General features: G+C 50.9%; 1 protein-coding gene across 3 annotated transcripts; it reads right to left on the bottom strand.

Moving 5' to 3' along the window:
* Positions 1-659: 659 nt before the first annotated feature.
* Positions 660-25,883, bottom strand: CHAF1A (chromatin assembly factor 1 subunit A). 3 transcript variants are annotated; one of them, XM_019964432.2, is made up of 15 exons: positions 25,576-25,883; positions 22,959-23,009; positions 20,200-21,062; positions 14,151-14,207; positions 11,296-11,525; positions 11,103-11,163; positions 10,663-10,731; positions 9,408-9,634; positions 8,703-8,871; positions 8,470-8,550; positions 7,991-8,083; positions 7,043-7,295; positions 6,010-6,500; positions 1,645-1,741; positions 660-1,138 (listed from the first exon to the last, which is right to left on the bottom strand). In XM_019964432.2, the coding sequence occupies exons 1-15, from the start codon at positions 25,844-25,846 to the stop codon at positions 1,038-1,040; spliced, it is 3,114 nt and encodes a 1,037-aa protein (XP_019819991.2). In that variant the 5' UTR covers positions 25,847-25,883; the 3' UTR covers positions 660-1,037. The 3 variants fall into 3 exon arrangements, with proteins under 3 accessions (XP_019819991.2, XP_070649180.1, XP_070649181.1); XM_070793079.1 differs by lacking the exon at positions 25,576-25,883 and adding an exon at positions 25,113-25,383; XM_070793080.1 differs by lacking the exon at positions 25,576-25,883 and adding an exon at positions 23,492-24,978.
* Between the last annotated feature and the right edge of the window lie 1,250 nt (positions 25,884-27,133).

The following is a 27,133-nucleotide window of genomic DNA, read 5'->3' on the forward strand; positions in this document are numbered from 1 at the left end:
GGCCAGGGTCCGCACCCCACCCCCACGGAGCTGGATGGAGGAAGACCCTCTCCAGGAGGATCAGGGTACTGCCAGGAGAGGCGGGCCAGGAGTGTCTTAGCTAGCAGATGGCGTGGCCCCCAAGGGCAGGGTCATGTTGCCCCACCTCAGGAGTGAGGCATCCACAGTCTGAACAGGTACTCACGCTGAGATGCCAGCTGACTCTTCTTCCAACAAAACAATGTGCTGTGAAGGGCCAGCAGGACTGGAGCCTGGTTGCAATAGTTAGAATTCTGCCAGAACCTCACTGCCCCTGGCCCTCGGTACATGCTCAGATGCCTCTGCTGGGCCCATCACAGCCCTGTCCTAGGGCCACTCCAGGGTCCAGTAGGTGCAGCGCCTGGCTCCACAATTCCTAGCTTCAGCACTCCCGAGGCTGGGAACACCCTCTGCCCACCCGCCAAGGGGCAGGAAGGGTTAACCAGCACAAGCACTTGCCGAGGAGCCCCAGCACACAACAAAGAGATGGGACAGAACTTGTATGAAGCGTTGAACTTTAAACAAAGGCCACAGGTCCACGCGTGGGGAACTGGGGGGTGGACATTGGACAGCAGAGCACTGGCCTCTGGACACACCAGGTACAGACACCACGTGTTGGAAGAGACGACAGACACGCCAGGTCGGGGTAGACAATAGTTTATACAGGTCCACGTCAGGTCCGGGTGCCACACCGCATCCGAGGGGCTTCAATTCATTCACAAGCATCTCGTCACTGCGCCTGCCCAGGGTCCAAAGGGCACGACTAGGCCCTCCCCATGCAGGTCACATCACAATAATGCTTTATTAAAGGGCAGATTAATATGCAGCTTTGGGGGGAAATTTTTTACAAATATCAAAAAGAACTAACCAACTATCCTATATAAAACTTTCCAGACCTCCAGGGAGGTCTGCCAAGCAGGACAAAGTGCTCTTTACACAGGAGTCAGGACTTTCAAGTATCTGAGAGGCATCGAGAATACCCTAACCATTCTACATACATACACGGGCCACTTGGGCGCTCAGGACAGGCGAAGCGAGCTGGGGGACACGAAGCTCTCACTGGTGTCCATCCCCACTGAGCCCCCAGCCCCAGAAGTGGTTCCGCATGGGGCCTGGATGTCTGCAAGGCAAGAGAGGGAGGGGCTTCAGCCTTGGGTCCACTCTGGGGGAGGGCAGGCAAGCCATCGCCTTCTCACTGGGGCTTCGGCTGTGTTCACCCTGAGCCTGTGTGTTTCTGCAGCCCTGTCCAGCAGGCTTTGCACTTGACCCTCCAGGACAGGGGAAGCCCGTGGTAAAGATGAGGAAAGTAGGCAGCAAGGCTCAGTGGCTGGCCTCAGGCTGGCTGGCCTCTGGCTCCCTGCCCTGGGGAAGTATGGTTCAGAGGCCCTACACCCTCCCTCCCTGACAGCTCCTCACCAACCCTTGGGTCTCTGGTTTCCTGAATGTAGCTTTCAGACCAGGACAGGAGGCCTGACACCCACACCATCACACCAGCCTGCCTGGCGCCTTTCAGGACCTCTTCCTCAGTCCCCATCACTCACAGGATGCGAGCTGGGGGGTGACTAACTGCCCCTTCCCTTCCTGGCTGGCTTGAAGGAAAAGAGGAGGGTGTGGTACCCTGCTCACCCCCAACATCAGAGATGTCCATGATCACACAGTCGCCTTCGTCGTCGTCCTCCTCCTCTGTGTCCGCCTGGAAGTCGTCCAGGTCTCCAGTGCCAACCTGAACAGACAAGGCACACTGTGTCAGCAGCAGCAGACAGGGTCGGTGTGACCCCCCTGCCACCCACTGCTGCACACCCGACCCCTCTCTGCTCATCCAGGAGACACTATCTGAGGAGTCTGATGAAAGTCAAAGTGTTAGTTGCTCAGTCGTGTCCGACTCTTTGAGACCCTATGGACTGGAGCCCACAAGGCTCCTTTGTCTATGAGATTCTCTAGGGAAGAATACTGGAGTGGGCAGTCATGACCTCCTCCAGGGTCTTTCCCACAAAGGGATTGAACCCAGGTGTCCTGCATTGCAGGCAGATTCTTTTAAGGTCTGAGTCAGGGAAGTCTTAGTGTCTCAAGAGTTATGATCAAAGGAAACCTTGGGAGTACTCTGAAATGAACTAATTATTTACCTTGTTAGAAAAATAATGCATTATTGTTTGCAAATTAGAATTGGGAGGGGGGGATCCTCTACTTTGGTTTGAAAAGGAGATGGACAAAGCACATGGTTTCTCTGAATTATTATCTTCTGGAATAAGTAGGTGGCTAAGAAGTTAGTTGGTCAGTGTTTTCTTCTCTGTCCAATAGCTTGGTCCCTCTGCCCAACACTTGTGAACTCTTTCCTCTGATGCTCACTCTGCCCAGTTCTGCCCATGTGGATGCCACCAGCACCCCAAGAATGGGCGTCAGGAGCTGTTATCATTGGCTTCCACCAGAGGGGACAGAGACACAGAACGAGGCAGTAACAGGACCAATCCTAAACACTGCCCATGCACAAGAGTTGGCAGAGGCAGTGGAGCTGGGCTCCCTTCCAAGGGGCTCAACACCCTCCTAGAGCCCTTCTACTCTGTAAGTCTGCCTGGAAAAGGGACGACAGTACAGCGAGGCCGTCCACTGTGCCTGCGGTTCCCAGCCTGGCTGGCAGACAGCTTATGCTCACAGACCCCTCAGTTCTAGTGTAGAAGCTCCAGGAGAGCTCCATGGGCGCTGCTGGGAGGTGCAGGGCAGCTTCCAGGCACCTGTTTCAGAAGCACAGACAGTGCATTCTCCACCCCCCAGCCATGCAGGCTTGGGTCTGGTGAGCAAGGGGACGGGCGGGTCTCCTTCTAGCCTTCCCGGTCCCAGGCCTCCACACTGGGAGCCAAGTGCAAACGGATGACTGCTCTGGGCCCACAAGCCCTCTGTGGGAGGAACAGTAGCCCACAGCCCCACAGGCACATGACGGGTCTCAAGCCTTTCTAAGGTGAGGCTCCAGGAGGGGTCCCACGTGCTGGGCTGAGGGCTGTCAGCATATGCAGCCGGGGGACAGCCCGACATGCTGCTGTCGCTATCGCAGGCAGAGGGCACACAGCTGGCCATGCAGCCTTGGGAGTTAGGAAGACATGTCACCACCACCAAGCACTGAGGCTGGAAAGGACAGATGGAGCCCCTGCCTGTGCGAAAACAGAACAAGGCTGAAGAGCTGAGTTGCCGGGGGGACGGACACACACACTCACTCACTCATTCTCTGGGGCAGAAGTGGCCCCTAACAGCCGGCTCATCTCACTTGATCATGGTACTGTGTAAACCCATAAGTATAACACTAGTTGGAACTCTAAATGAAAAGCTTCTAAAATTCCCATAAATTAAAAATCCCAACCCAATCTAAAATATTCATACACACCATCCACATTTTCCCAGGCCACCAACCCGGCCTTCAGGAAGGCTCCCCAGCTCCTGTGTTCTGCCTTGCAGGCCCTGCTCAGTGCACGCCCAGAGCTCTCTTCCCGCCTGCCTGTCCCAAATCATAAGGAGTCTGCTGGAGGTGGTCAAGGTCTCATGGCCCCAGCCTCTCTTTCAGCTGGGTGGCTGGGTCAGAGCATTCCAGTCAGAAAGACACAGGTGGAGTCTGCTCCTCCTTCCAGGTAAACGGGACTCCTCCCCAGGTAGGCTTGGCCATCCTCATCTCGCTGGCTGGCAGTGCAGCAGCTGTTCTGTGACCACAAAGACAAGGCCACAAACAGGCAGGAGCAGCAGGAGACAGGAGCAGCCTGGCCCCGGACCACAGTGCTCACCAGCTCAGGACTTCCTGTTGCTGCAGACAAACTTCCATGTGTTTACGGTCCCGAGGCCTGCATGGTCCCAGGGGACCAAGCGCTGTTACAAGCGAGGATGTGGGATCTAGTTCCTGACTAGGGACTGAACCCTCACCTCCTGCATTGGAAGCTTGGAGTATTAGCTACTGGACTGCCAGGGAAGCTCCAAAAAGGGGCGTTCAAAGTGCAGACATTAGCAGCTACTCTCAGACCCACTTAATCAGGACCACTGGGGCCAGCACGCCCAGAACCACTGGACATGTGGCCCTCTGTGAGATCCTGCCACATCTCGGAGCCCCTTTGAGGCCAGTGAACGGGGAGAAGCTGAATAGCACTGACTGCTATTCATGGGTGTCATCAAATGAAACGCCCCATGTCACTGCCTCTCATAGACCAACCCCTCTTACCTGGGGAGAGGGGCCCCCAGTTTATTGGGGAGCACTTTTTCTCAGTAAACAACAAAGCACCAAGGGCAGAGAATCACGTCAAGTGCAAGAGGAAACAGGTGATAAGGGCTAACCCGTCTTTCTGTACGTAGAGACAAAGACTGCGAGCACGTGTGTGGACGCCGTCAGAGGGGAAGAAGAGCACAGGGGACTCAGCAAGGTGGCTGTGGGGGCCTGATGAGGGCAGCAGCCCGCAAACCCTGCCTGGATTAGGACACCAAAGGGTCCTTCCAGCCCTGGCCACATTCACACTGGCTCCCCAGCAGGTTTCAACCTGAGCATCACATGTGCAGCCTTCTGAGACCGTCTGGCTAACGATGATGCTGACCATAAGGAGTTCCGCAGCTCATCACAGCTTGAACACATGAGGGCCTGTTCTGGGTCCAGGCCCAAGGAGGGAACTGTCTGTGGGGCTGGGTCCCTGACTCCTAACCAGATGGGAGCTACTGTATCGAGCCATGTCCACAGCTGACAGGGACGGGGTGGGGGATGGCAGGAACAGCCGCCATGACTGCACAGAATTGTCCCAGGCTCCCTCTTGCTGTGATGATTCAGGAAGAAGGCTTCCATTGCACCCAAGACGTCATCTGTGTGCGGGCATCACTCCAGGAGCCAACCCCCTGCCCATCCTCCCCCCCCCACACATGTGGCAGGAGCAGGGGTAGGGGATGGGGCACACACACGGGCTCCCTTTTTTCTCCCTCACCCCCAGCCTCTAGCAGTACCTCCTGGAGCGACAGCACCCTAGGAGAGCCCCAGATGCGAGCGAGACACCAGCTCTCACCACATCCTCTCATCCACGTAAACTCGAGTCTCCAAGATCTTCAGCCACGTGAGATACTGGCCTCAGTGAGGACTGGTGCCCACAACTAAGACCAGGCTTCTGGTGATAGTAGCCAGGAGACTAAACCCATCATCTTCCCATGCCAGTAACAGAAACAAACATCAAACACGGACCAAGGCTGAGGTGGGGGCCCAGCCTCCGTGTGTCCAGGCAGCGTGGGAGCCTTCGCTCTGGGGACCAGCGACTCTCAGGAAGCCCACCTGCCTCCATGTGAGGCGAGGCCCTCCCTATACATGGCCTATCTATGTGGGACCACACGCTTCCTCCTCCATGTGCTGTCAGGATAGTTACATGGGTGCTCCCACCATGGACTCCAGTCTGTCTCCGCTTTGATGGCGTTTTGCTCACCACTGTCTACAAGGCCTAGCAGGGTACCTGGTATGGAGTAAGTGCTTAGTAACTGTGTTAAATGAACACAAAAACTAACTAAACAGAAGCTGCTGCACGGAACATTATTCAGCACTGAAAAGAAATGAGCTGTCAAACCATGAAAAGACAGGAAGAAAGCATAAAGGCACACAACTAAGTGAAAAATCCAGTGAGAGCAGTAGGCCCAGTGGCGGCCCAGGGTAGAGGGAGGGAAGGACCAACAGGCAGAATGTGGGCGTGAAGGCAGTGGCACAGCTGTGTGACACTGTGAAGCCACACACATCACCATACATCTGTTCAAACCCACGGGATGCACAGAAGCCAGAGTGCACCCAGTAAACCTTGGAGTCTGGGTGACGGGTACGTCCACGTAGGTTCATCAGCTGTGAGAGCCACGCAGGCTTTGCTGCGGGTGCTTGGTGGGTGGAAAAACCTCTACACCGACGCCTCTATTTTGGTCAGTTCTGTCACCTCAGTTTTGTTATAAATCTAAACATGCCCTAAAAGAAAGGTTTACTACAAACTACAAGCCGCAGCGGGGTCTCACCTGCCCGTCGTGCCGGCGCTTTTTCATGAACTGGGTGATGCACATGCTACCCGCCGACTTCCTCTTGAGTGAGACGGGCATACCCTGGCCGGGCCCCGGGGCGGGGACACTGCCACTGTCCTCCCTGGTGGCCGAGGGCACTGCGGTGACATAACTCCACTGGCAGGGCACAGGCAGGTGCTCCTGGGCGAAGCTCTTCAGCACCTGTGGGTGGACGTACCAGCACATCCTGAAGTCGGGCCTCTTCTCATACACCGAGTTCTCAGAAATAATCCGCTTGAGCCTGGCCTTGGAGGGCACAGCCACGTCCTCGCTGGCGGTAGGGGTCTGCGGGCGGGCAGGGCCAGGGCTCGGGGGGCTGGTGGCACTGTCCTCCGGGCTGCCGGCGTCCCTGCTGAGCAGTCCTCGGCGGCAGCACTCCTGGAACTCCCGAATGATCACCTTGCTCCCATTCACGTTCCCGTGCAGCAGCGGGAGCAGCTGGGCCAGGACTGGTGGGGAGAGGGAGCAGGGGGAGACGGAATGAACACAGCCCCCGGGAGGCTGAGACACAGTCTGCTCTGGGTGGCCTTGTTTTCCTCCTGGCTTACTGAGATGTAACTGACACAGAGCGGTGATTTGACTGACATCGCAAAATTACCACCACCATCACAGGTTTAGCGCAGGTGGCTGCTTAGGGGTGGATTTAAACACAGGAACTGCTCCAGGAGAGACTCTGGGAGGTCCACACTTCACGAGGCGGGACTGGTTGGAATAAACTGTCAGGCCTCACCTCCTGTGTCTGTTTTCTTAGTAAGCCCTCACACACCCATTCTGAGTGGCCCTCCCAGCTCTGAAGAGCTAAGAATGTGTGTGACCATCAGTGAAACAGGCTGACTGAAGCAGCGACCTTGTACAGCTCTCATGAGAGTCACAGAAAGGACACCTCCTCAGCAAGCACTGGCTCTGGCTGTTTCTTTGAAGAACTTGTGAGTTACCTGGCCACCCTCAGAGGGAGTCTCCCGCCCTGCCCCTGCCCAGAGCTGGTGCTCACTCTGCTGGTCCCTCTTCTCTCTCTTTGAGGCCTTGGGCGTCTGCTCCTCCTCAGGGGGCACAGTCTCCAGCAGGCAGGCCGTGAACTGTTGCAGCACCTTCAGGTCAGCACCGCCGTCCTTGTCGGCCGCCCAGATGCAGCCGATCTTCACAGGCTGGAGAATGCGGAACCTCTTTCCCTTGGCCAGAAACTCGTCCCACTCCTTGGCCTTCAGTTTCTGGCGCACCTTGTGATTTTCCGGGTCGGCACATTCCTGGCAGGTTAGAGCGCAGACACTTGCTCAGGATCCCTGCTCCCCAGTACCCTGGTGCGCCCCTCTGGGACAGAGAGAGAGCATATGGGAGGCAGGCAGAGCTCTTCACAGACTCAGGGCCAGTGTGGATGGCACCTGACTGGCGATAATACAGGCAGAGAATGTCTTCAGACTGAATCACTGGCACCTTCACCCTCAAGTATCTTAGGTGCACCTGCCTTTCTAGCCCTCACAGGAGAGTCACAGGTATTTATTTTTATTACCTCTTCAGTAAACTTCTTAGCACCACTCTGGGTTCTCTGCTTACCATGTGATCCTGGAGCTGAAATCACCGTGCTGGACCTCTCCCACCTCAGAATGATGCCAGTGTCTAAGCCAGATATGCTCAGGGCCTGACGAGACCCATCTGCCTCTCTGGTTGGAAACGTATGAAGGACAAAGGTCCCCAAGTGTGCCTCTGAGACGGGTCACACCTGCCAGTCTCCCCACAACCCGGCAGGCCTTCAGAGCTCTGGAAACGACTCCCTCAAAAGTCCCACCATCCAGTAGAACTGAGAAAGCTGGGGGGTGAGGCTGAGCCTCTGAGGAGCAAGGTCCACAAGGAATCGGCTGCAGGGTGGGCCAGGACCTACGCAACCACCCCCTGGTCAGCAGCCACCAAGCTCTGGGCTGATCACCTCCTGTCCAGCCCTCACCTCGGTCACGCCTTCATCCTCAGACAAGTACCCGTGGGGCACGAAGAAACCATCATCCTCGTCCTCATCCTCTCCCACATCATCGTCATCGTCCTCGAGAGAAAAAAGCACAATGATAACGTGTGGAAACATGTGCTTTACTTATAATTCACCCGTGAACACGTTAAAAGCAAACAGCTTTCCAGTGCTCTAAGCGTCATTTCTACGGACACCCTGAGGATCAGCCAGGATCCTCTAACCAGCCCACTATACTCTGGTGGGGGTGGAGGGCCAGGCAGAACACAGATAAGGGGCCCGGAGTAAGGCAGCGGGTGTGGCAGGAGACGGGCGGGCCCACCCAGGGGTATCTGGGAGCTTCCCCGTCCACACCAGGCAGGTGTCACTAAACAAGGTTTTCCAAGAATAGCTATAAATCTGGTGCTGAGATGCTGTCCGAGGGAGCCCTCTCACCGGAACTTGCCGGCCCCTGCCATGCTCACCCCTTCGCTGTGGGAAAGGGACTCTCCCGGCTCCTCCTCTTCCCACTCCTCATCGCTGTCCACCTCGTAGTCAAGGAGGTCCTGAGGGCACACACACAGCAGTCACTGTCATCTCCAGGGTCGGGAGGGAATGGCAGAGCTAAAAAGCTAGAACTCTGGGGAGCCCCAGGGCCGCAGGAGAAGGCCACGCTGAGAAGGATACGCAGGGGTCAGAGCAGTGCCCACACACTCACCCTGTCCTGGGCCCAGGGGTCCCTTGGGCGGATGACTGTCGTCTTCTTGTTCCACGTGCCCCAGTATGCTGGCCGGTGGTTCTCAGAGAACTGCAGGAGCTTCATCCTGCCAAACTTTCTCCGCTCAGGAACACCGTCCACTTTACTGCTCTCCACGATCACCACATCGCTGGAGACAAAACCTGGCTTAGAAGGCTCCTCCATGGTGCACTCGCCCACCACAACATCCTTCCTCCTGGGGTGGCAGGTCGTGGGCACTAGAGACGGGCAGCCCTAAAGCAGGCCAATGTTTACTCCAGGGACATGGCGCGAGAAGGAGAGAGGAACCAGACGGAAGCTGCTGCCCCACTGCATATACAGAAGTGGGCATGTGAAAACAAGTACATTGGCAAGAGCTGGGGAGCAACCCTCCAGGCAAGTGGTCTAGACGTCAGCTCCATCCGGGGGGCGGGGCGCGTAGTCTGGGGACCCAGGAGAGGCAGCCTGCACTCCAGAGCTGAGACTTTCTGCAAGGCCACCGCACCTGGGAGCCTTTGGAGGTGAAGCCAGGAGAGAGCTGATGGAGCAGTAGAATCCGGGGTCTGAGGCCAGGGAGGGAGCTGACCGGTCAAGGCCAAGGGACTCAGCAGTGACAAGGGCTCTGCTTGGCCACTCAGGATTCTCCAACTTCACCAAGGGCAATCGGCAGCTTCCCTCAGAACTAACCTGTTAGAGAGGTCTGTGTTCCGGTTAGACACCACAGTGGGCCCAGACCTAAGCGGCCGCCGGCTTTTCAGATCTTGCAGGAAGGAGAACTCGCTGCTCTGCTGCTGGAGGAGCTGGTCAAGCTGGTCACAGAGGTCTTGATCAAAGGCAGTCCGGCATCGAGGGGCGAGGACCATGTGCTCTTTGATTTCGAAAGGGGCAAACTTCCCACAGGAACCGGCCAGGGTCTGAAACGGAGAAGGGATGTGATGGCACCACTGTTGCCTACTGTGTGACGGACCTGCACAGCAAGTGTTGAGGAGGAGCCACTGGACATGGGACCCAGTGTCAAAGGAGACACATCACCAAGAACAAAAACCAAGATAATATAAAGAACCAGAGATCAGAAGAAAGCCAATTCTGCAATAACCTGACAAAAAAGAGGAATTGGCAAAAAAAGAAATAAAATTAATAAAAAGAAATAAAATGATAAACAAACACAAAGAGATGTTCAACTGTACCGAGAATCATGGAGAAACATAAAGAGAAATAAATATGTTTTTCTTCACCCATCAGTCAGATCCAGAGAAGTGTGAGACACCCAACGCACTGTTGGGAGGTGGGGGTAGAAATCAATGGCAAGGGGGTACAAAGTATGATGCATCCACATCATGACATGGTACTGCAGCAATGAAAAAGAATGAACAAGGGCAAATGTGGCAAGAATCCAAGATGCAACTCAGCAAAGCAGTAAACAATAAATTCATAATTTGTTAGGTACATGAATACACAAACACAGGAGGGAGGGAAATGCTCAGTAAAAGACCTGGAAGGACACCCTTGCACCTCTGGAGCATGGAGGAGGGAGGGGACAGAGGTCTGGGGTTTTCACCAGCAGAGCCTGGTCTAGAAGGTGACAGGAAGCAGAATCCTGTGCTGAATGAACCCCACAGGTTGTTTTACGCTCAATCCTGCCTCTTATCTTGAGCAGACATCCCCTAAGGGTGAAGACTGGTCTTTCTCCCTCACGGATCCCAGCACAACCTCTATAAACACTTGGTAGTTTGAGCAAACGTGCCACTTTTTGCCTTTCTGAGAGCACAGTGGATGGTAAGAATTGAACCTCCAGATTCTGCTGGAGATCAAAGCTCCCAAGGCCAGCAGACGTCCCTCTCGATGAAAGCACAGCCAGCGGGTCAGAAGATGCCTCTTTATTTTTCAAACAGTACAGCCTGACAGAGACCAATATTAAAGCCAGAGGAAGCAGGCTGCTCACCTTGGGGGCCTGTGGGGTCTTTGGTTTCTGGAAGAACCTCGTGATTTCGGCCTTCTCGGCTTTAATGCGCTGCAATGCAAGAGAAGATGAGGGTGAGAAAGAAATAGAGAACTTGAAGCATGCAAAAGCCCCTGTAATTGAATTCCAAGCATTTTTACGTTGAAAGCATTAATTTAATGCAAGTTCGCCAAACCCACAAATGGGTACCAGGCAACTCCAAAGGTTAGAGCTGCTCCTGTGGGCAGAGGGACCAGAGGAGGAGACAGCCAGCCGGGAAGGGCTGGGCCGGCACCCAAACCAGCCTACTTACAGGAGTGTCAGTCCTGTCTACCCGCCTCCACCACCACCTCAGGGAGGACACGCAATATCCAGCAGCAATCAGGCAGAAGCCCTGCTTCTCAAACACACAGGAAGGTGCGCGATCTAGAAACACATTCTACCTTTTCTTCTTCTCTCAACCGTTTCTCCTCTTCCTTTTTCCGCTTCTCCTCCAGCTTTGCCCTACGAGACATCACACTCAGTGACACCTGCTGGCCCAGGCCCATGCTGATGCCCGTGGAGGGGGTGGGGTTACGTGACAGCGGGACAGGGCAGAGGGTGTGGGACCCCAGATGGAGGGGGCGGGGCACGCACTCCAAAGCCTCCTGGCGCTCCTTGCGTCTCTCCTCCTTGAGCCGCTGCTTCTCCGCCTTCTCCTTCTCGTCCTTCTCTCGCTTCTCCCGCCGCTCCTTCTCCTTCAGCTCCTTCTCCTCCTCCCTCTTCTTCCTGGCCTCCTCCTTGGCCCTCTTGGCCTCCTCCCTCAGCTTCTCCTTCTCCTCCTTCTCGGCCCGGAGCTTCAGCTGCCTCCGCAGACGCTCCTTATCCTGCACAGAGACGGCACACAGCTCAGCCCCGTGGGCAGACGCCGGGGAAGGCAGGCTGTGTGCAGGCAGAGGGGGAGGTGCGAGGCCCGCTGGCCCACACATGCACAGAGAAGGCAATATCTGGTCCATTACATCTCCTTCCGCCCTGAGAAAGGCCACGAGGATTGGCCGGCTGCCACAGGGACTTGTGGGCGAGTAACAATAAGATGTGTTTAAGACCATTTTTAAGTATGGAATGAGGGTCAACTTTTACTTAATTAAAAAAAATGAAGTAAGCCCTTCTCAGCTGCCTACATGGGATACCTGCTGTTGGGCTGGAGTAACATTTATTGGCTCAAAAAAGTGTGGTAAAATAAAGACACATTTAAAACACCTGTAGGTTTTGCCTCCCTGCCCTCAAAACAAGAACATTTTCCTGGGGCTTCCCTGGCGGTTCAGTGGTTAGTACTCTGCGCTTTCACTGTAGGGGGCACAGGTTCCATCCCTGGTCAGGGAACTAAGATCCTGGCATGCCAGAGCCAAAAGACATTTTCTTTCCATTCCCTCCAAAACTATTCTAGACAACAGGGTTTATTTTATTTCTCTTGAAATGGGAGAGCAGGATGAGGCAAGGCCGGGAAACCTGACGAGTTAAATGGGAGAGCAGGATGAGGCAAGGCCGGGAAACCTGACGAGTTAAGTTTTAAAACAGCGGGAAACAGACAAGAACACATTAAAAAACATAAGCGAAAAAACCTTTTTAATCTGTAAAGCCATTTCTCAAAAGAAAACTTTTTATTTTTAAAACAATTTCTCAAAAAACCAAACAAACATTTTTCAGGATCTGAGAAGAAGGTCAGAAGATAAGAAAAGACATCATGATATCCATGACAATGCCTGGGCCTCCTCAACACCAGCAGGAGGAAACCACTGGTTTCTCTGAAGCATGAACATCTCATTTTATTGGTTCCTCATTCCCAAGAATTTATATGTGGCCTGGGGCACTGAGTTATTATATAAGGTGACATTCACACTGAACAAATTTCAGCTCTAGGACAGAAGGGGTGGTACCTTCTAACATGGTCAGTAATGTCAGAGGCTTTGCGACCCTCTGGACGGTATGCCACCAGGCTCGTCTGACCATGGGATTCTCCAGGCAAGAATACTGGAGTGGGTTGCCATTCCCTTCTCCAGGGGATCTTCCCAACCCAGGGATCAACCACGCCAACTCCTGTGTCTCCTCCTGCACTGCAGGCAGATTCTTTGTCCACTGAGCCACTGAGGAAGCCCTACCTTCTCACAGCACTGGGTAATTCTCCAGGACAAGAATCATCATAGGCTTCCCACCTTTGGCAGGAGCCTGACAGCTCAGCTCTCCATCTGGGCCTATGATTGTGCCTTTGTCCCTAGAGAACACCCTGCCCTGATCAACCTTTGTTCCCTATCACAAAAGCCATGGAGGCACGCTGATAGAGGCCTGAGAATGTCCTTGCCAAATGTCCTCGTGGGACACTTGGAGCAGGGGCTTGAGTAACTGATCAAGTAACAGGGTGAGGAAACCAGCAGCAATTGCAGAGTGGGGGGGGGGTGGGGGTGTCTCCTTGCTGCTAACTGCAAGGACAGGAGGCTTCTGGAATCAGGCATAAATCAGACCTCTTCAGCCACACCTGCCAAGCAGGTGCCTAGTTCTGAAATTCCAACAAATGAGATAAACTTTCAAAAAGACATCAGGAGCACTTCCCTGGTGGTCCAGTGGTTAAGACTGCTTCCAATCCAAGGGGGTGAAGGTTCAATCCCTGGTTGGGGAGCTAAGATCACACATGCCTCTGCGGCCAAAAAAAAACAAAACCCCCAATACTGTAACAAATTCGATAAAGACTTAAAAAACATTAAAGGCATCAAACCCGAAACACAAAAATTGAACGCGGCCATAAGGTAGACAGCACAAGAAGCACCTGATGAGCACACAGCCGACTGTCATGAGTGCCCCTTCCCTGAGCTGGTGCTGACGGGTGAGGAGTCCAAGACCTTCTTTGCAATTCACTCAGTAAGAAAGAAGGTCCCCCTGCACTGCTGTGTGTAACAATGTGACCCCTCAGATAAAAGAAGACTCAATAGGGAACCCCTTTATAGTAATCACCCATCTGGTGTAAGGGCCCTCATTACAGCGCCTCAGAAAGGGTGTAACTTCCATTTACCTGTAGGAGCATGGGGCACAGGGAGAGGAACTGGGTTCTTTTTAAGGCGATTTTACATTACAATAGGGGAGACTTCCCTCGTGGTCCAATGGCTAAGACTCCCAGGGGGCATGGATTCAATCCTTGGTCTAGGAACTAAGATCCCACATGCCAAGTGGCTCAGCCGAAAAACAGAAAAAAAGACAAAACCCTACAATGGGGATGCCTAACTATTATGACAGTACTGATTCTAGTAAAAGCTTAAAAAAGACTACAGGTGAAACCTTAGGATTCAGCAAAGCTCAGAGTGATGCAAGCTACAAACATGAGGCCCAGGTATGTAAAATGAAGCAAGAATTGAAATGCTGCCCAGGACGAGCAGGGAAAAGAGCCATGCAAAGGGCTTTGCTGCCCATTTACTGCGAAGCGTGCAGCTGGGAAACTTGCTACTTCAGGGAACAAACCTTACCCTTTGCAGTTTCATCTTGTTCTTCTCTGCAGAGCCTCTGACCAGTTTCTTAGTTATCTGAAAGGAAAGACACTGAAATGAGAACACGGGTTGTTTCAATCACTTTAACGTTTCAATCACTTTAACACATTTAACACACTGAACTGTCCTTGAGGGGAGATCGGGGAGGGGGTAGTCAACACTCTGCAAAACAACAATGGAAACCTTTCTGGGTGACGGTTCCAGCAAACAAAACCAGAAGGTCTTGGTTGGGTCATAAGCTCCAATGAAAGCACGTAAGTGTACTTGTGGAGATATTAAGGGAGGCCGGAAGGCAGATGACCAAAACGGAGGCCAGGTTTGGTATCAAGAGCCACAGGCAGGGCCTTGGCATTGGGGAGACACAGAGCAGCAGGCCTATAAGCAACTGCGGAGGCCGAGTCCTGAGTCCTGCAGACACCCGGCCCTGCACGGCTGCCCCTTCTACTTTTTCCCAGGAAGGCTGGCAGTGGAGGTTTTCTGTGACTCCAGGCACACCTTGCTTTCTTTCGATTCCAAAATAACACGTTTAAAAAAAAAAAATTTGAAGGTTTGTGGCAACTCTGCATTGGGCAAGTCTTATCAACACCATTTTCCCAACAGCATTCGCTCCCTTTGCGTCTCTGTGTCACATGCTGGTAATCCTCAAGTTTCACACATTTCATTGTTATACGTGGTATGCTGATCAGTGCTCAGTGATCCTCGATGTTACTATTGCAAAGACCACGCCTCACTGAGGGCTCAGACCATGGCAGTTTTTCCAGTGAAGTTTTTTTTTCTGGCCACACTGTGCAGCACGTGGGATCCTGGTTCCCTGACCAGGGATTGAACCCACTTCCCCTGCAGTGGGAGAGCAAAGTCTTCACCACTGCATCACCAGGGAAGTTTCACAGTTAAGTATTTTTTTAATTAAGGTATGTACTTCTTTAAGATATAATGCTACTGCACACAGCATAGTGTGAACATAACTTTTACATGCACTGGGCAACCAACAGAGCCACGTGACTTGCTTTACTGTGACATGCACTTTATTGCAGGGGAAGTTGAAACCAGATCCACACTAGCTCAGAGGGTTTGCCTGTCATGTCTACAAATCAATACCATGGGACTCAAGCAAGACGTGTGTGGGCTTGGATTCCCGTGGGCCACAAACTTGTTCTCTTTGCCCAGTGAGGCTTTGCCTCTTAGAACATGGCGTGAATGTTCAGGATAAAGAGTCAGCTGGCCAGAAGTGGTCATCCAGTCCAGAACCCCTATGTTCTAGAGCAGAGTGTTCTCAATCGCCCTGCTGCATTCTATGCCTGGGCTGCAAGGAGAGACCAAGACGCGTGGCTGGGCTCCCTCACCATGCTGGCAAAATGGCTCTATGGGGTCGCACGGAGTCAGACATGACTGAAGCAACTTAGCAGCAGCAGCAGCAGGAATACACACAAGAAGTCCAGGCTAGTGGTCTAAGCTCTCTCCAGAGCAGGGTATCCTGGCAATCGCACCATTTACTGGACAAGCAATGGGGAGAATTTGGACTGGAAAGAAATACCCACCCTCCCCGGGCTCATCTTACGCAGCCAATTAATGAGACAAGATGAAAGATCAAAAGCCCATCTCTCTCGAAACTGACATACCAACAAAACTACACAAAAACAGTGCTTTCTCTCTTAGGGCAGGAAAGCCTGGCCTTAAGACTTCCTACAGATTAACACATACAGATAAGATATCTTTCTTACTCGGGACACAATGAGTCCTTTCTGGACCAAGACTTCCCTCAGCAGAGGGCTGAGCCTGGCCATGTGAAAGCCACGTGACTGGCAGAGTGCTCAACCCCACCTAAGCCAGGTGCCCTCAGAAACACCAAAGCTGTCTAACCAAGCACTTAAGAAAAAGCATCCACTTCTCCAGCATCCACTGTGCCTGTCAAACGTGCGGACTTCACCGCCACAACAAAGGAGAAGGTAGCAGGGTTTGGAAGGTGCTGTATCTATGCCACTGTCCTTTGTATTCAAAGAATACAGCACCAAACGTGACTGCCACACCCTGCTGTACCAGGGCTTTTTCGGAGGAAGACGTGCTGGGTCTCGCCCATACTTGCTGAGATTCAGCTGCAGAATCAGGACCCTTCCAAATCTTACCCTGTGTTATGAGTCCAGGAATAAAAGAGTTCACATGACTACCAGGAGCTGGCATCATGATATCCAATAATCACAGCAAATGCAATTTAACTTAAAACTAATATTTCTTCTGCTTTACCATACATTTGGATAAACCTTACTGAACAGCTATAACTTTTTCTTCTTGACATTTGGCCTAAATATTTATAGAACTCTTTCAAAATACAGGCCACACATTTTACTTACTTGGAAAGTGTTAGTGTTTAGCAACTCAGTCGTGTCCAAATCTATGCAACCCCATGGACTGTAGGCCGCCAGGCTCATCCATCCATGGAATTCTCCAGGCAAGAATACTGGAGTGGGTAGCCATTCCCTTCTCCAGGGGATCTTTCCCACCCAGGTATTGAACCTGTATCTCCTGCATTGGCAGGTGGGTTCTTTTACCTCCTGATACACCAGGGAAGCCCTATCTGGAACTCAGCTACCAAAAGAAAGACCCAAGATTCTAGTATGAGGTTAAAACAGATACATCAACTACCCAAGAGTCAAAACATATATAACCACATCCGTGCAGTAAAATTCCTGCACTGTATTCGGGAGAACTCCAGAGCCCCCTCTGTCTGGTGTGATACAGAAGAAGATCTAACTTCTAAGTCCAGAGCAGGTGGGAGGAGCAGCGAGGTAAGGAGGGAGGCCCCACAGCAGCTAGTACCTTGACAGCAGGGGAAAGAGAGCAAGCGGAGGGGAGACACAACTCTAAGTACCCCAGGCGTGGGGGACTGTCAGCATGCAGACACTGACATGACCAGTCCTGTGAGCCTGCACTTCTGAACAACCACCCAGGGAAGCTCAGGACAATTACATTCCATCAAGGCTGAGAGTCAAGAGACGATAGAAATATCTGTTGGGACTCCCCTGGTGGTCCAGTGGCTAAGACTCAGGGCTCCAAATATAGGGAGCCTGGGATCTGATCCCTGGTCAGATCCCCCATGCTGCAACTAATCATTCTCGTGCCACAACTAAAGATCCCACATGCCACAATGAAGATAACTGGAAAATCCATCGGGCTGCAACTAAGACCCAGTGCGGTCGGATAAATACTTAAAAAAAAAAAAAAGAAATATCCGTCAATGAGAATGACTGTGCAAACTGCAGTTTATCCATACCATGGCACCATCTGCATACAGTATAGCAGTTAAAAAGACATACATCTTCCCATCCCAGTGTAAAATACAGTTAAACATACCCTGGAATAAAAAAGAAACATACTGACAGTATATGGCTCATGTAAGGTAACAAAATGATACTGTATATTCCCAGGGATCCTTCACATACACACCACACAGAGCAATGTAAGACAACTATAGTGGCAACCTGGGGGACAGGAAAAAGCCAGAAGGGGCTCTGACGGTTCAGTGATACTTTTTTTTAAAAAAAAAACAGAGCATTTAATACTTGTATAATTTAAATTACCATAATTTAATATAATTTAAAGAGTTCCAGCAACTGTACAGAGGCAAGGCGTAGATTCCGGTAACACCACTGTATCCACACAGCCCTTTAGGGAACAAACATCTGAGTCAACAATAACGTGGACTAATGACATATGTCGCTGCAAACAAATTGGAGAAACAGCTCTGTCTCAGGTGGTAAAAGCTCTGAGGCCAAACAGCCATGCTTTGTCTAGTCAAGAGACCTGGGGTTATCTAGAAAAGGTGTTCCTAAGTGTTTTTTCAAAGTCAGGCTCTCTAGATGAAGGGACGGCATGATCTGCATTTTAACGAGCTGGATCTCCCCCTTGGCCACACATGCACGCACACATGGACCAGCTAATGTTTGGGGGTTCCCAATGCAGATTTATGATATTAAGTCCAGGATAAACTGAGCCCAATAAAAACCACACACATGACATGGGAATAAGAAACAATCTGCAAGCCTTCAGCAAGCTTCTGCCTACAATGTGGAGAAGAGAAGGCAGAGAGAAAATGGAAAAAGAAAAGAATTCCCCACAGTAACAGGGGTCAGGAAGAACCTGGGCCCACAGCAGGGAAACTTGTTAATGTTAGGTACCAACCACAAAAATCAACCACTCAGGAAATCCAGCACTCCTGAAAGTGAGGAGATAAACCAGAAACTGAGTGTGCAAGGCCCTCGGGCATCTCCCGGTGGTCACTCCATTTCACTCTCACACGTATGGTGTCACCCAGCATCAGGGGGCTCTATCCCATGCTGCGGGTGACTGGGGCAATTCTGTGCCACAGGCTGGTGGGGAGGGCTGAAGGCCTCACCACCTGCAGCATGAACTGTTTGCAAAGCTGAGTGATAACACTGTCTTCTACAACATCTAAAACCCCAAGCCTGTGTATGGAGTCAGATCAGGGTCTCAGACGCAGGCTTTGGTAAACTCAGCACACCTGGTTCATGCGCTCAGCATTTAGGCAAGTGCACAGAAGTAGCACTGCTTTGTGACAAGCCCCAAAAGCGTGGCCTCCCAGTCCTGGGACCATGCTATGCACATTAAAAAAACTTAAAAAACAAAGCTATGAAGGAAAATGAAAATGTGTACATGTCCTGTTCTCTGGGCTCACTGGCTGTTACCAGTCATGTGACAAAGTAGTTGTACAAAGCAGAAGCAGCAAGGATTCTGTGTGACTGGAGGGTCAAAACAGAACAAGATGGCTGATGGCACGGGACCCAAACTCAGGTTCTTAAGAGTCTGGGTGATGGCTCAGATGGGAATTTAAAAGCTGAGTATCTCAGTCTGACACATCTAGAAACTCAGAAGGAAAAAAGAAGACCCTGGACTTGATAGATATATTGTGAACCTAAAGAGGAAGCCACTTTCCCCATCCTCCAATCTCCCTGGGAGATCAAAGTAGGCGGTTTATGGTCAAATGAAGCAGGTACAGTAGAAAATAAAAGGACTCGCCCCAGGAACCCATCTTATGTGAAAACCCGATATGAACACATACAAGTGCTACAAAACCCTCAAATCACAGATACTGTGAAATATGCTTTGTGATTCTTGACTAGTTGATTCAGTTTTACCCATAGGACCGCAAGGACAGGTGAGAATAGAGACATTTGCCATTATGTCCTTTGGAAGCCAATAATGGAAACAGAAATTTCCAAAGCCACCTGCCTGGGGCCTTAAACACGGAGCCAGGTCTTTTCTGTTCTCACTTCTCCAGGTGAGGTTTTAAGACAGGCGGTCATGAGAGCTGACCCTTCAGGATGCCCCATTTTTTTCTTCCTGCCGTCTTTGGGTCTCGTCACCAACGCTGAGTGCTTACCAGCAATGACTGTATGACTCCTGTGTTGGAATAGGAGTGCCTGGAGCTGAAGTTAAAGGCTGACCTGAAGGACTTCCCTGGTGGTCCAGGAGCCGAGACTCTGCACTCCCAATGCATAAGGACCCAGGTCTGATCTCTAGTCAGGAAACTAGATCCCACATCCCGCAACTAAGAGTCCACATGCTGCAACTACAGATCCTGCATGCCACAACAAAGATCCAAGACCCTATATGCTGCGACTAAAACCCAGTGCAACCAAATAAACATCTAGAAAAATGTGTGTGTGTGTGTGTATATATATATATATATATAGGCTAACTTGAGGATCACAGCCATTAGTCACTAGTGTGGCTAAGGTGACCAGCACCATTATTTAAGTGTGAACAAGGCTACCAGGAAGGCACGGACACACACACTGGTGCACATCGCAGTATGCACAAAAATTAACAATTCAATGGCTCTCGGTATCAGAAAGAATTCTGCACTGGACCTGCTCAGATCACAAGAGCTCATCTGTGGCCACACTCACTCAGCCACTAGCCAGCTGGGCAACATAGGATCCCTGAGTGAAGAGTGAGGGGCTGGATGGAAGCCTCTAGGTTCAGGCAGCACTGACTCGGGGAAGGTACTCACTCTGCAGACGGGTGTGGAGGCAGGGAAGGGGCTGGGGCCTGTATGCAGCTTTGTGGGCACAGACTGCCCCTCGGGGGAGCTGGTGGGAGAGGAAGAGCTCAAGGACGAGTGGCTCAGCGCCAAGTCCTCTTCTGGGCTGGACTCCGGTGTCTCGCTCTCAGAAGGCACAGCCTGGCTGGGAGGAGTGGCGGGAGGAGACCTGGCCGGCGGTCTGAGGGCCAGGATATCCTGCAAGACGACCACGGGCATCTTCCCCTTGAACAGGATGCCCCCGGCTTCACTCCAGCCATCCCGGTCCTTCTCAGACCACATGCTCAGGTCACCAGTCAGCTTGGGACAGTTTTGGGGTGAGCCCCTCTGTGTGAGTCCCCTCCTGTCTGCACCCCCTGAGTCAGCACCCCCTGCCTCTGTCTTGCACGGAACTTCTGAAAGGGCCTCTTCGGGACTTGCCAGCTCATCCTTCTGCCTGGCCTTTGGCAGCCCCCTGTCATCTCCAGCTTTGTCTGGGACTCCATTTATGTTCTTCTGAGCGGAGGAGGCGGCAGAATTCAGTTTATTGTGGCCCACCATGTTGTCCGGGGGGTTGCTCGAGTCCTCTGTCAAATCGATTATGACCACAGCCTGGCCAATACTGGTTTCAACTTGACTTCTTAAAAAGTTATCTAAGGGTCCCTTCCCATTGACAAGTTTTGGTCTAAAATCTATGTCGGAACCCATGTGACAGTTCTCCAAGTGGTCCAAAGAGGTTTCTAAGTTGTGGAGTTGAGTCTGCACAGGGCCAGCCCGAGACCCCCCTGTGTCGTCCAAGCCATCGTCAATTTTCTCCTTGGGGACAAGATTCAGGCGCTTGAATGGCAGTCGGGCTGAAACCAGAAGACAAGGAGGACCTCTTTTAAGTGATAGTGTGAAGAGTGACAATCAATACTTTAACATTCTATGTTCTCAAAAAATGAACAACCTTGATGTACTTGAGGATAGGGAGGATATCTAAAATTTAAAAAGGGATTATCTTTTCATTGGATATGAGTTTGAGCAAACTCCAAGAGACAATGAAGGACAGGGAAGCCAGGCATGCTGCAGTCCATAGGGTTGCAAAGAGCTGGACACAATTTAATGACTAAACAACAAGTCTTTTCATTATGGACTTTTCCAACAACCTAATTAAAAGCAAAAACAAATGAACAAAAAAAGAAATGGAAAACAAACAAAATCCCCAAACACCAACAAACTTTTAGAGCAGGGGTTTTGCAAGACTTTCGAAGAAGACATTTTCTGATCTCTTTGAGATCCAGTTCAAATTCTAAAGTTATTTATTATGGGTGGAAATTCCATTTGAAGATAAGTGTATCTGGTTCCAAAAGCTAAAGAGACAGATCCATTTACAGTTAAGATTTTGTTCTGCCCCTAGCACTCCGACTGTTAGAGCTTTTCTTGCCAGTGAAACAAGTATCCTCCCACTGCATGTCAACCTTCTGGATGGTTCTAAGAGAGAGGCACATGGAAGACAGGAAATGCAGATGGGTGACTTTCTTACAGAGTCTGCCTGTACTCAAACACCCAAACATCTTATTAACTACTTTCTAATGTAGACCAAACACATAAACCTGTTCTGGCTTCATTTATAAGATGATCATGCCCTCGGATTCTGCGGTTTGCCCCTAATCCTTTAACCTTGGAAGGCGGCTGCCCTTCATACAACTCCTACCAACACCAACCTTGCTGTCAGTCATGACAGAAGGCCAGCTGCTACAGAGGAACCAGATAACCAAGCTTTGAAAACCAAAAACCATCCTTTTTTATATAGTCCAGCCACTAATCTCACCTAAGGGTAAATTCATTCCTCCCTTTTTCATGAAAGGATTTTGAGACACTTCCTGTAAAAAGGTGTTTAACCAGGGACAGCTGTGCTGCCAGGGGACATCTGGCAACATCAAGAGATGTTATTGGCTTTGACAGCTTGGGAGCAGAGGCTAGGATGCCTGTGAAACTCTCTCCAGCTGTGGTCCCTAGCCTTTTTAGCACCAGGACCAGGTTTCGTGGAAGACAATTTTGCCATGGACTGAGGGTGGGTGGCGGAGAAGGCAATGGCACCCCACTCCAGTACTCTTGCCTGGAAAATCCCATGGACGGAGGAGCCTGGTAGGCTGCAGTCCTTGGGGTCGCAAAGAGTCCGACACAACTGTGCAACTTCACTTTCACTTTTCACTTTGATGCACTGGAGAAGGAAATGGCAACCCACTCCAATGTTCTTGCCTGGAGAATCCCAGGGACAGGGAGCCTGGTGGGCTGCCGTCTATGGGGTCGCACAGAGTTGGACACGACTGAAGCAACTTAGCAGCAGCAGCAGAGGATGGGGGGACAGTTACATTTATAGTGCACTTTATTATTATTACATCAGTTCCATCTCAGATCATCAGGCACTAGATCCCAGAGGTTGGGTATCCCTGCTCTGTGGTATATAGAATATACAGTATATTTTTCCTCCATGAGAAAAAACATTACAAAGTCAATATGCTGGAATCCAGCTGTAAAAGCAGCAACCTCTGCATTTGGTCCTGGGAACGGCACGCAGTGAAATGGGTTTCCCAGCTTCCAAATGTAAGATGCAACTGTCTTCTCCCCTCCACCCCTTTGATGCTTCTGATGAGAACCCCAGGAGATGGCCTGCCTCTGCTCAAGGGAAATGAAAAATATAATAATTGAGAAAACAATGAAGGACATAAGCTAGGAGCAAATATTTAACCCATTCCCAGAGTTACCTTGTATTAACTTCTTGACTGGAAAAGCTGGCCTGTCTTTGCAATCCATGGCTGTGAATGAATGTCAAAGGATATGTTATTAAGTGCTGGAAACAACGGAGCAGAAAATACAGTACCTACTATACAAAGTGGTCGTCCAATGGGGCTGATCTGGGTACTCCCACCCCCATCCTTGGGCTTCCCTGGTGGCTCAGTAGTAAAGAATTTGCCTGCCAATGCAGGGGACACAGGTTCAATCCCTGGGTCAGGAAGATCCCCGGGAGAAGGAAATGACAACCCACCCCAGTATTTTTGCCTGGGAAATTCCATGGACAGAGGAGCCTGGCAGGCTACAGTCCATGGGGTCGCAAAGAGTCAGACACAACTGAGCAACAACAAAGGACGTTTTTGGTTGTCCTGACTGGAGAGAGTGCATTGCCAGCATCAAGTGGGGAAGGGATAGGAACACTGCTAAATATCTCACAATGCATAGGACTGCTCCCCACCACAGAGAATTATCTGATCTCAAATGTCAGTAGATTAAGAAATTCTACCCTGAATGCTGTCACATCTTCTTGTCTTATTTCCCTTGAGCGCTTAGCACACCTGAGACTTTTGTGTTTCTGTCTCTCCCGCCCATCAGAACACCAGCTTTGTGACAGTACACAGACTTGTTCCACACATGGGCTCAGGGCCTGGCAGGTAGTAGGAAATCAAGTAAGGAAACTACAGATGAGAGAAAACATTGTATCAGCTGATTTTACCATAAAAGGAGCCCGAACATGCTCCTTCAATCCAACCTCTCCCCACTAACAAATCTGTACAATTGGTATAGGGCTTATTTTCTCTTAAAATAGGGTTTATAAAAGGTGATACAACTTAAATCATCTTGAATCTGCCAAGTTGGAGCTGAAGCACAGTCAAGAAATGATAGGGAGGATATTTTCCTGCACAGGAGGGAAAGAAATACACACACACACATACACAAAGGCATAACAGTATCAAAACTGGTACAGAAATGACCATAAACAGAACTAAGTCCTTGAATAAATATCTTCAAACGGCTAGAATAAGTTGAGAAGCTGACATGTGCTAGATCTGGCTTGGAAAAGTCTAGTTATTTTGGCTAACCTACATTCTTTTTTTTTTAAGATACATACGAGTAAGTATTTTTAAAAATCAGATCCTGGCTTTCTAAAAAAACTCAACTGCCCATAGACGAACCTACTCTACCCGCTTCCAAGCTAGGAATACAAGAAAAGTACCCAGAAGACATTTCCTTTCTTCCCATTGCAAGATAGTATTATTCCCAAGTTTTCAGTTCTCAAAAACATGAACTCCTCCCCGCCCCCATTGAAGGATACACAATCTTTAGCCACTTAATTTTCAGACAATCACAAGGATTTATTGGCATGACCCTGAGTCACGAGCTTTGATGCAAGCAGAACAGAGGTGACTTCGGGTCAACATAAAAGGGATCCCATCCAGGGACTCAGTCTATTCAAAGGTATAGGTGCAATTAACAAACATTTCTGTACAACCTTACCACTGCTTTTTATTCTGAGACTATATCCCTTCTAATTTTATCTGGCATTAAAACATCCTTCCCTTTTAGAATAGCCTGATCATAATAACAGAAGGTGCTTTGTAAACTTCTTAAACATCCATACTGGGTCTAATGACTGTCCATGACAATCAGCCCCAACTTCATATGAATTCTGTCTCTTTGAAATCCCAAAGTCTGGAAACAGCACAGTGCTTATTAACTAGGGGGCACCTTGACAGTGGATACATTTTTGGTTGTCCCAGATGAGAAGGGCTTGCTACTGAGATCTTATGGGTGGAGGACAGAGATGCTGCTACAGTGCACAGAATGCCCCCCAGTGTCAATAGTGCTGAGGCTGAGAAATTCTGAACTAGATTAGCGGATGTCCCTACCGACACTTAATTACTAGGCACCTACTATGTGTCAAGCACTGCGCCAAGTCCTGGGGGCAAAATGGGAGTGGAGTAGGGGATACAAGCCGTCTGGTCCTCCTCAGTTCGCCACCCCATGTAAGGGGCCCGCCAGGCGCCAGAAAGCCCCCTCCCAAGACACAGGAAGGAGAAAGATCGGTCTTCCTGCATATCCGGCGGCATCAAGAACCCGGGACCCCTACCACCCGGACCTCTCACCTGGGCTGGCCCTGACCCTTAGACGGGGCTGTTCCGGTCCCCCGACCCCGTGGAACCCCGGGCCTCAGTTTCCACATCCGGCCCATAGCGCCGCTGCAGGGTCCAACTTGTCCGGGGGACACAAACGCACTCGGTAACCAACAAATCCGGCCCTTTCGCCTCTTTGGGTCTCAGTTTCCCCTCCGGGCTACACACACACCCGTCACCGCAAAGCGCTCTGAAAGGACGAACTGACGTAAAAGCGCCGGAAAAAAAAAATGGTCGCGGCTGCAACAATAACGTCAAAGAGGTGCCCTTCGGGTTGCAAGGCCCTTCCCCGGGGTCGTAACGGCTCCACGGACCGAACGCCAGATGCAGAGCCGTGGGCCCAGGCCAGGAGGCCAGTCCGCCCCCAGCCGCCGCTTCGGCCCACACAGGCCGCGCGCCGCGACCCCCCTTTCCCTCAGCGCGGACTGGAACCGACCTGCGGCCTCTCCCCGGGCGCCCGGCGCCCCGCACTCCGGCTCCTCCAGCATTGCGAGGGCGACGTCTCGAGTTCCCCTCAGGCGGCGGAGGAGCGGGCTCAGCTCAGGCGGCCGCTGCTGCTCGCCCTCCCGCCCGCGCCGCTGCTGCCGCGGCCGCCGCGCTCGTATTTGGCGGGAACCGCGGCGACCCCCGCGGCCCACACGGTGATTGGGTGATGCCACGTCACGTGACGGACCTACTCGGGAAGAGAGGAGCGCCGGGAGCGTCATCGCGAGAACCTAAGCTTCCATTCTTGCCCTGGCTCCCCTATTGATATGCGAACGGTGGGCAGGGTTTCCTCACGGTGGCTTGTCATTGACGGGTAGCGGGTGTCCTGCAATTGGTGATGGGTGATGTCAATTTGAGTGCTCGACACTGTGAATGGCTGAGACCGTGTGATACGTCTGTGGGAGGCGGGACGGTCAGGCTCCTACGTCACGACGAAACGCTTTACGCGGCGCGCCGATGACAGCCTGAAACTGCGATTTTGCTGAAGACTAATTTTTTTATTCTAATTGCACATAGGTTGTGGCTCAGACGGTAAAGCATCTGCCTACAATGCGGGAGACCTGGGTTCAATCCCTGGGTCGGGAAGATCTGAAGAAGGAAATGGCAACTCACTCCAGTATTCTTGCCTGGAGAATCCCATGGACGGAGGAACTTGGTAGACTACAGTCCATGGGGTCGCAAAGAGTCGGACACGACTGAGCGACTTCACTTCACTTCACTGAATGTAGCCACAGTAATTAAAATTATAATTTATATAAACAATAAAAGCAAAATAAACTCTGGGCATCGCTTCAAAAGTATTTGAGATGCGATATATATATTCAGAGGAAATGAATGAAATGGATATTTCTTGTTTAATCCTCAGGGTTTTGCACATACTGTTTCTTCGCCGGAAACACTTTCCATAGCTGCTTCCCTGGTTGGTTTCTACCTGTTCCAGAGCTTAGATTCAAATCCCAGGGGAGCCTTTCTTCCCCAGCCTCCAAGATGAAGTTGCTACAACACTGTTCTTTTTCTTGGAACAATTACAGCTTGTGTTTATTTATTAACATGTTATTGGGTAGTGAATTCATTTCTGTTTTTATCGTCAGCTCCATGAGGACAGGAATCATTTATCACAGTATCTGCAGGACCTACTGGTGATTTATTCATTAGTAAGTACCCAATAAATATTTACGTGAATACATAAGTATCATTTGATTGAACTGTGTGATCAAGTCAGTTAAAAACTTCACATGGAACATAGACCTTCAGTCTTTGAACTTTAAAACAGGTTTTCTTCAGCACCAATTTATTCTCTTAAGCAAAGCTAAGTGAGAAGCAAATAATTAATTTAGTCCAATTTCAGAATTCTATTTATCTTGTAGATTAGATAATTACATCAGTAGGGTTGGTTGAAAATAATGTGGAAAGGCTTCTTTTCATCCTAGTGGATAGGGTAAGGGAGCAGGTCCTGGAATGGGCCTCTCCTTTTAAATACGATCTTGTTCCCAGCTCTGGAGCGCAGG

Source organism: Bos indicus, chromosome 7 (assembly GCF_029378745.1).
Source record: "Bos indicus isolate NIAB-ARS_2022 breed Sahiwal x Tharparkar chromosome 7, NIAB-ARS_B.indTharparkar_mat_pri_1.0, whole genome shotgun sequence".
NCBI classification, from domain to species: domain Eukaryota; kingdom Metazoa; phylum Chordata; class Mammalia; order Artiodactyla; family Bovidae; genus Bos; species Bos indicus.